Below are 9,883 nucleotides of genomic sequence, written 5' to 3'. Positions count from 1 at the left end.
CTGATATACATTTTCTTAACAAGAGCCCAAAGATACCTACGTATGGTACAGTATTAACTATCAAATTCTCACTATTATTGTCTCCTGATACAATATTGTCTTTCAAAAACCATTTAAAATAACAGAGGCGCAGGAAGTGATTGCCAAAGTCATCATAGTCTTTTATGTGATACTGACGGAAATTTTTACAAGAACTGACGTATCCCAAATAATCTCCTGATGCAATTTCTTTTCTCATCAGTATTGCAAAACGCAATTAAAGGAGACATTTTCGTGTATTATGGCCCCCTGACACATACTTTTAAAAACAATGTCCGTATGGTATGTAAGAAGTGGTTGTGAGATACCTAATTATGTACTTAATTTATGTATCAGGAATGCATAAGTGCAAAGTGCAGCATTTTCTAATACATCCCTATTACGCTCTACTGATTTATCTTGAAAAATTTTGGGTGGGTCACAAAAGAATTTGTGGTACTGATCTCTTCGTCTGTCATGTCATCCTGATACAAGTTCCAGTACCAAAGTTGATAGATCAGGAACACAGAATGGTACATAGACACAATTTTTCTTTAAAAACACAGGAACGTGACACATTAGCTCTTAGACACCTCCTCGTAAGTCATGGTACCCTGATACAAATTTCAGTTGCAAAAGCGCCGACTTCGGGTTGTTCGAATCGCTTAGAAGATTCCTTTTAACGGACGTATGCCAGCTTATTTCTAGGCGGCCTTATTTCGAAATCTGAAGGACTTTACAACGTAGACAACCAAATTCTGCGGTATACCTATTTCCCGTTGTACTTAATGCTCTAATTACAGCCAATTAGGCACACGTGGAGCACAAAAATGATATAATCACATACTCGTTCTCGTGGTGCAATTTTTTTCTTCCAAAGTTGAATCAAAAAACTTAAGAATGAGACTATCGGACATTATTTCCTAAGTAATGTTATCCTGATAGAAATGTCTTTAATAAACATTAATGATCAGGAGTGACCTTTTCGCGTTTGATGGTCTTCTAATATGATTCATTCTTTTTACAACTGTATCAGAAACACAGTAGCGCAAGAGGTGGTGTAAAACTGTTTTTCATCTTCTATGCAACCCTGATACAACATTTTGTAAAAAAATTCTGACAAATGCAGGTTGTCAGACATTCTTCTCCTGATACAACTTTCTCCTTAAACATTTTATAAGTATCATAGACAGAATCTGTGATACTGATTGTAAGATACCTTTTCGTTCCTTATGATCTCTTGATACAAATTTCTTTGCCAAAATTTTGATACAACAGTAACTCAGAATGCTGGCACGTTCTCGAATATTATGTTGCCGCCACTTTAAAAAATGTCAGGCTTACAAAAATGGAAAAAAAGTTGCGACATTCTTTGGTGTTATGTTTTCCTGGTTCCAAGTTTTATCAGGATTATAGGAATGGAAGACGATGTAGAAATGATTGTAAAATACCTTCTCCTCTGCTGTTTCTATAGCATTTTATTAGGATCACAGAAACGTAAAAAAATATAAATTATGCCTAAAAGATGGTATATCAGGAGCACAGACAGTAAAATTCACACTAATCAAAGTCATTTTGAGATCTTCTCGAGATCAACTTGGAGTTTCTTCGACATCTTTTCGAAGCCTGCTCGGAGTCTCCTAGAAATCTTACTCCGTGCACTGCACCACCTTCTCGAATATTGTTTGGGTGTGCTTTGTGAGTCTTCTTGAAACGTATTATTGTGGGGTCGTCCAACTTTAACCTTAACGCCATCTCCTCATGGCGATATCAGTGTTTGTGTTGCAATGCTGACATAATCCGACTGTTATCGCAACACCAGATGCGTCAATCTAAACAGAAACGTAGATTGATTACTTTAATCTTCATGTTTAGTAAACATTTAAGTTCAAGTTCATCTTGTAGTGGGACAGCAGCAACACAACACAATAACTTAGGTACATGAATATCTTCTAAGAGTTTCGCCCGTGGATGCTCTCCAGTACAGCGCAGAGAAACTGCCGAAGGGCGTTATCGGAAACTTTCCCGATCTCGCCGCGAAGTAAACTGTAGGTCTCCTTCTCGTAGACGTCGTAGGCGCGACGTAGACCCAGCTCCTCGTAAATGCAACGGACGGCCATTACGCTCTCTTTGTTCGGTCGGCCGTAGCTCTTTCTCAGCAGTTCCCTTTCCACCTCTGTAGCACGCTGAACCGCCTGCACTATCAACCACGAACACGCGCCGGTTTCAATATCCGTTCCTTTGTTACCAGTCACGTCTGGGTGTCCGAAGCAATCCAGGTAGTCGTTCTAGAACCCAGGCAATAAGTACATATAAGGTTGGCGTGGATACTCACTTGCACTTGGTAGTACTTGCCGATTTCAAAGAAGATGTCACCCACCTGCTTGTAGACCTCCGGCTCGTAACCGCCGCGTAAATACATCGCGTGCATAACCGGGACGCGGAATAGGCATGCGGTCTTGTACTCAACCAGCGTGTCGTACATCTTCATATCGAACGAATCCAGCTCAACTGCCCCACTCTTCAACGCGAGGTCAAGTGCCTGCCCCATTGTCACCCTCGAAACGCTGTCCTGCAGCAACTCCATTATGGGCACATAGCAATGGGACCCTCGGAAGTATCTTCTAAGGATCGCGTAAACGCAGCTCAACACCAGACGTGCATCGTTTACGGCGCGTATCCCCACGTCCTCCAGCAGGTACCAGCAAAGCGCCCCGTGTCTCGTTTCCGAAGAATCCTCAAGATCGTCATAAATCAGAGAGGAAGTGTGTACCTGAAACCGCCACAAATTGCTATCGCGGTGCAAAACAAGGGCCAGTATCATCACCATCTGCATGCACCAGCCCAATATGTTCGCCAGGAACACGTTTTCGTCGGTCAACCGATCGGGATCCTCGATCTGCTTGTAGAGCGCGACGGTGACGGCCGCGAAGAGCTTCTTCCCGTGCGGCACGTTGTACTCCAGCGATTTGGAGAGACGTTCGCCAACTTCGGGACACTCCTCGCACTCGTTCCGTAACATTTTAACTAACGCTGCAAAGGTTTGCTCGAAGTCCAAGGCTTTTTCGGGTGCGTAGGCGTTGGACTTTGTGGATGCTGCCGTTATGAGCGTAGTGCAGAATATTCTGAAACACACATACTTTTATGTACAGCAAGTTAACAGTGAGAATGGATTATATTGCCATAAACGTTTAGAGATTCGTAATAAATAGTGATGGAGACCCATTAGGTCCGGATACAACCATTTTTTGATAGAGGAACATAAGAAGTCAGTCATACGTAGATAATAAATACATTAATTATAGGCGCTTCTGTAACCTGAAGAAACAAGATTCTTGGAGAGAAAACACGTGGTATTAGGAGTACAGGACACGTTAGATGGGATCTATCAATAAACTGCTCCTTAGTTCCGCCCTCTGTCCATTTCTGTGGTTAGATGTAGATCACAGAAATGACAGCAGGATGCACAAATTAACCGGGCGAGTCTGACAAAATGCCCATACTCACGTAAGTAGTGATACGCAAAGTATAGCCTCCCAAAATCCGTAGAAAAACAAAGAATTCCGTCCAAAAATCCACAAAATATAGGTTCAATCGCCAGAATAATTAAAATTGGAAATTGCAATTAGAACTTCATAGGTCACCCTACACTCTGTTTAACGTGTTTAACTAAAGCGTACTTATACCAGAATGCAGGAAGAGGAAATTAAAAAGCAAAGAATGGACCTTGAAGCCACTAAACGCAATTACAGTGCCAGAGAATATCAAACAATTAATGCAGTGACCAAACATAATTACAGACATGCATGAAAAAGTAAACTGTTACCCTCCATTAAAAATTGTAATGTAATGTAATTCAAGGCCGTATGAAATGTATGGAGGCACTTTGTCACAATATATGTTGTCCTGGTACCACTTGAATCTAGCACCTTCTCTCGTATTGCGTTCTTTTGATGCAGGAGAATTGCCGTAACAGGTCCACAGCAAATCAAAAAGATGTCAAAGTTGTTGGCGTACACCTTCTCACACATTATGTTCCCCTGATCCAAATTTTTGTGTTAAAAGTGCAACGTCAAGCAACACAATATGTAAAATCAGTTAGTCTGCACGTTTGCCTCGCGTGTTTTAAAGATTACACTATCATGGTGACAGAAATACAACGAGACGCCTTGTAATTACGATAGACGGCATTTGGCGAAACAATTAATCTTATGGCGTTTATGTGCTCCATACAAACGGCTCTCCCCAGGTGAGACCTCATTTTCGCACTACTCCTGGGAATTGTATGGAAGATATCAAACAAAACATGCTCCTCGAAAGAGGGGACGGCTCCTACGCAGGGCCTTTTCGAAGGTCCCGGTGGTGGACCAGCTCCTATTCGCAAGAAGAAGAGGACTCACGGCTGGAATCCGCAGGGTACCATTGTGACCGAGCGTGAAGACCAGTAGACCTTGTACTTGTCGAAAAGGACCGCGTCTCTGAAAGTTCAGAGGCGCGTCCCTAGGGTAACGATGGTGATAGCTGCGGGCTCCCGGATGACACGGCCACCAGGCGAGTACTCCGGTTGCGCTAGGTAAGGGAGAGGGCTCAATCTCTCGCTAGTGACCCCCAAGGAACGCCGGGATTACTACTGATCCATCACAGCAGAGGGCGAGCTGTTTAATAGGTCGTCAACATGCAGTAAAGCAGACAGGCGTAAGTCTCATACAAGAACCTTGGATTTATAAGGGGACGCACTATAATAACAATTGGTATCAGGAGAATATGATGCGTGAGGTGCTATTCCATTATACAACGGCTTCAAATAGGAAATTAGTAGAAAATGCCATGCTAGGAGGTAATTGCACACTTCCGTGCGGTTCTGTAATCCTGATACACAACCATTAAAATAACAATCGGTGTCAGAAAAATATACACTGGGAATTCCTTTGATCCTACTAACACACTTTCTGAAAGCAACTATCTATTCTGCTATTTTTGTCTGCCGGTGGATAGCGTAATTTTTGCAATCGCGTGAAATTTCATAAACGTCAAGCCGCATTCCTTCACGAGCTCCAAGAGTTTCCATCACTGATTAACCGTCAATTATTTACATTTTAAGCCAATTTTGCTCTTGCTCTTGCATTCTTTAAAATCACGTGGACGAAATGTAAGCTTTTCCGTACGCTGCCCGTCTTCTTTCTCTTTGCGCTTCGCTATGTACCTTGCCGCGTAATAAAACAGTACGGTACATATTCAATTTTACCCACATAAAAAATTCTCCCGTTACAATTTGTATCAGAACGCATCGAATTTGGTTATGTCCAATCTAACCACGATAAAGGCTTGGTTTTTCCCGGTTAAAATCAATATGGTGGAAACGTCAAAGTCAAACAAATCCATGCTTGATGGAAAGATCGCAAAGGGAAAATGCGCGAGCCCCGTGTTAAGAAAGTAATCGAAAAACAAACCAATTTTCAATAAATTATGTACCACACTCTTTCAAAAGAATTTGTTATTCCGAGCGTGCCAAATTTTCAATGCCTTACCGAGCAATATTAAAGAAATGACTTCCTTTTCGAAATTTAGAATAACGCTCAAAAACTTTTTGATGGAGCAGTCATATTACCACTTGAGCGAATATCTCGAAAGATGATTTGTTTATTGTTCATTGTATGCTCTTAACATTATAATTTATGTAAAATTGACACATTGTTACGTACGTTCTGTTCTTATACAAGTATATGGAATGTATTTCGTGACAAATATTAAATATGATATGATACGATATGATGATACCAATCAGTGGCCATTTTAAGGGCCCGTCTTCAAAAATATATCTTTTACGCTTAATTTAACCACTTTGATTTCTAAGGGCAACCATCTTAAAAATATGTAAATAAGAAATACACGCCAGAAGATTCGGATTCTTTAATAAAGATAGCACCCTCATATCGATTTTTTGTAATTATTCGACTTTGAGCTTTAAAAAAACTTGATGATTAGGGCTAGCTGAAGTAATTGCTTGTGAAGGGAGGCTTGAGGAATGGATCAATTTTAACCAATTTATTTTTTTGATTTTCTATGGTATTTTCGTCCATTCTGAGCTGCCCGATTTCAAAATTTCAAACAAGTACCGTGGGCGTATCTACAGACGCCGCTGGAGATACATTTAAACTCATTTAGTTTGATTAGTGATTTCACTTCTTTGTGTATGAATGCCTTTTTTGAATGTCGCTAACTGTTTCGTCCGCGCTCGAGTGCTAAAATTACTTAGCGGCATTTATCTCGAAGGTTACCGTATCCAGAACCTTCAGATACCTTCTGAACTGCAGAATGTACCGCGAATTAACAAAGTATTTCATGTACTTTATGTAGACTTCGGAATGTTATTTTTCACAAATGGGAAATGAGTGGAGTGGCTTTTAAGTCTATTTGAGCTAGCTACTTTTGAGCATTTTTACTTTAAACAATGATTCTGGTGAGCAGAAAGATACGACGATCTTATCTCCCAGATTAGAGGGTGAGTTGGGTCCAATTTTGGTGTTTGTAAATTACGTTTAATCATATATTACACGATTAAAACTTATCGGATTTTTGACGGCGTGCGTAATAATTTAGTAAAAAAACAGTGTTTTGGTCACAATAGATTAAAAAAACACGCAAACCCAATGTACGCAAGAAAATGTTACATTAACACATTTTGCGACTAATCTTTGGTTCTTTGGCAATTCCAGTGGCGTCGTGTATTATAAGGTTATCTTATCTTTTTATAGTTGGCCAATAATCTTCTGCGGCACAGTCAAGGTGGATGGTAGTTTAAGGGTTTCCTCGCCGTCATTAATAATCCAAATTTCTATTCCCCATCTAACAGAAGTTACCTTTGGTCCTCAGCTAGTACCCTTCAGCAAATTGTTTTTGAAACGTGATTATGGCGAAGAATTTAGGAACAAAAAACAAATTCAAAAAACGCTCACCTCTGCTTATCCGCGTAGGCTATTTGCTGCAGTATCCTTGTGGCGCGCTTTAGGCGAAAAGGCGTCCGGTAAAAGATACATCTCGCACAATTCATAAACATTTTTAAAGTCTAGCAATTCTAAACTTATCTGGCGGTGTTTGTGATGTTGACTAATAACTTTATCGCGGGAAACCAATACATTGACGTTTTAGAAAGTGTTCAAATAATCCAGCTCTTGTCAATATGTCGAGGTCAAGGCGAATATTGTTAATTCTAATGTAAGGTGATGATATGAACAGTGTTTTAAAAGATATTGTGACTTTGGTTTTAAGCTGATCTAGAGAAGACTTTGGGATTTCAAGGCCGTAGAAATGGTATCACTACTACGAAATGATTTCTGGGACATGAAGACTTCCAGAAGATATCAAGATTGAGATCAAGAACATCAACGTGATTTCGAGAAAATGGCGAATACTTGAAGAGTATATCAAGATTTTGGGTTGACTTTGAGAAGATCTTGGAAAAATTTCAAGATCTCAACACTTCGGTAACATTTCCATGGGCTTTCAAGAGAATTTCTAGACGATTTGGAGATGTCGAGGATTCCCGGAAGACTTCGAGCCGAAAATAATTAAAAAAGATTGCAAAGTTTCAAGATTAACATTTGGAGGGTTACAGAAAATTCACCCAAATTTCTTAAGAGCTTTAAGAAAACGGAGAAAAACTCATTTTTTGAGCAGTCTTCGAAAAGAATCAACTGACTTCGAAAAAACCACAGCTCAAAATGTGGATTAGAGGAACTAGGAGGACTTTATGTAGATGTTGTAAGTTTTATAGAATGTCAAGAGAAGGACTCCTAGCAACCTTAACGGCTTTCTGTGCCTACTTACCTACAGGCTCGACGGCTTCCAGGAGCATCGAGGCTCTGCAAGGCTTTAAAAGTGTTTGAGATCTCTAAGGTCCTAGAAGTCTTTAAAACCTTGGTCTTTCTGTTGATGCCCAGAAATTCTTCCCTCCTTTTAAGAGTGGAGTCTTATTAACCTTTAAGGGCCCCTAAATACGTTCACTAGAGGTTCTTAACGAGCGTTCAAAATCTTTTGTGAGTCTATAAGGTTCAATAATGCTCTAAGGCCCGTTGACGGCCTCCTATCCGTTTTAAATTCTTCAGCGATTTGTGTGCTATTCGGGTGCACCTCTAAGTCTTATTTTTAAGTTGTTGGGTACTTTTGGAGGGTTTAAAAATACCCAACTATTTCGACTCCTTAGGCTTTCTGCATTTTTTTATGTTTGATGACCTTTAAAGGTCTTCAAGAGTTTCGTTAGAAGCCTTTAAGACACTCCAACGGATCCTAAGCGCTTCCAAGAATCTTCCAATGTCTGTTGCATCTTTAAGAAAAATCAGAAGAGCCTCCTAGTGGTTCCAAAGACCTTGAAGAAGCTTTAAGCGAGAAGTCACGAACGGTCTTAAATTTTTGAAATTCTTCAGTCCCTTTAATATTGGGGGGAGGGGGGGGGTGTTTATGGGCGTTAAGAGTCTTATTTTAAATTTGCAGTGACTGGCACAGATACCACCCCCTTTTATGTCTAAGAACATGTGCCCCAAATTTGGTTCGAATCGGTTCAGCCGCTTAGCCAGGAGAGTACAGACGGACCGACGTCATCCAGAGTTTGTCTGATTCGGATTCCTGGTGCTTCAAAACGTGTATTTCCGTAAAAAAAGTAGGGGGGTTCATTTTTTACCCCAATGCAATACCTCCCTTACTAACGTGCGGGCGGTAAAAAACGAAATGCCATATCGCAAACCTATGCCACTCTTAAAAGGTAACAAAGTATACATTCCAAATTGGGGAAGGAAAAAAAGATTCTTATGCGAGTATTAGTTCTATCAATGAGTGCGAATAAAGCAAAGCAAGGCGTTCAACAATATCCGAAGCTATATCCCCTAGTGTATTGAAAGGACACCGACGCCGAAGCGTATCCGCCATATTCTTCCTTTTAATACAATAGGGGACAGTTTCGAGGGCTGCTTCACTCTGTTACGATCAATCCGATATAATGCTCCAGTTTCGGTAGCTTCGCCGTTGTAGCAGGGCGAAGCATTAGCTTGGATCGGTAGCAACAGGGAGAGCTGAGGCGGCGCAGCCCTATCGTATTAGAAAGAATACAATATGGAGGATGTACCTTCGGCGCCGACGTCCTTTTGACACACTAGGCGGTTTTAGTGTCGGTAGCATTAATTGGAATAGCATGAAAGATAAAATTAATTTCTACCCCCGCCCCCCTCCCCACGGTCACCTACTGATCTCGGCAAGGAGTCGCGCATGAAATTTATAGTTTGTACAAACCAATTCATTTTCGTAAGGTCTTTCATTAGATTACTATGAAGAGTAGAACGTGTATTTACCCCCCACCCCCCTCGATTTTCAAAAATTTACTTGGCACCACACCACAAAAGGCATGCGCATGCGCGTTAAATCGAAGACCAGTTGGTCGTCGCATGTAAAAGTTTTGCACGTTTTACATTCAAAAACAGCATCTCAGAAAATTATTCATGGGCGCGGGGGGGGGGGGGGGTTGTTGAGACAACGAAATTTGATGGTCGCCTGGTGCATGTTCAAGAGTTAAAAAAAACAGAAAAATATACGATGGGGCAAAAGTGAAACAGAAGAAAAACAGTGGGACACCAGAAAAAATATGAAAGAACATGAGGCGAAGTAGAGGAGAGGACAGGGTGAAGGGTACAGAGAAAGAACCGAGTAGAAGTTGGGGGAAGAAAGACGACAGTGGAAAAACTGGGAGAGGGGCGGAGTGGAAACGTGCGGAGGAAAGGCAGAAAAGGAGCGGAGGTGCAAGAGAAGAAGAATATGAGATACATATTGAAGAAAGAAGACAACCAAACCAAACACAGGAAGAAGGTAACATAGCAGT

General features: G+C 40.9%; 1 protein-coding gene across 3 annotated transcripts; it reads right to left on the bottom strand.

Moving 5' to 3' along the window:
• Nucleotides 1-1,508: 1,508 nt before the first annotated feature.
• LOC116161331 (farnesyl pyrophosphate synthase-like) lies at nt 1,509-7,127 on the bottom strand. Of its 3 annotated transcripts, XM_031474653.1 has the most exons (4): nt 6,975-7,127; nt 2,846-3,143; nt 2,354-2,791; nt 1,509-2,306 (listed from the first exon to the last, which is right to left on the bottom strand). In XM_031474653.1, the coding sequence occupies exons 1-4, from the start codon at nt 7,073-7,075 to the stop codon at nt 1,971-1,973; spliced, it is 1,173 nt and encodes a 390-aa protein (XP_031330513.1). In that variant the 5' UTR covers nt 7,076-7,127; the 3' UTR covers nt 1,509-1,970. The 3 variants fall into 3 exon arrangements, with proteins under 3 accessions (XP_031330513.1, XP_031330512.1, XP_031330514.1); XM_031474652.1 differs by having other exon boundaries at nt 2,354-3,143; XM_031474654.1 differs by lacking the exon at nt 6,975-7,127 and adding an exon at nt 5,112-5,228 and having other exon boundaries at nt 2,354-3,143.
• Nucleotides 7,128-9,883: the final 2,756 nt, after the last annotated feature.

This window comes from Photinus pyralis, unplaced genomic scaffold, assembly GCF_008802855.1.
Source record: "Photinus pyralis isolate 1611_PpyrPB1 unplaced genomic scaffold, Ppyr1.3 Ppyr1.4_LG10, whole genome shotgun sequence".
Lineage (NCBI taxonomy): Eukaryota > Metazoa > Arthropoda > Insecta > Coleoptera > Lampyridae > Photinus > Photinus pyralis.
The sequence above is the reverse complement of the archived record's forward strand: the minus strand, read 5'-3'. Positions and strand labels throughout refer to the sequence as shown.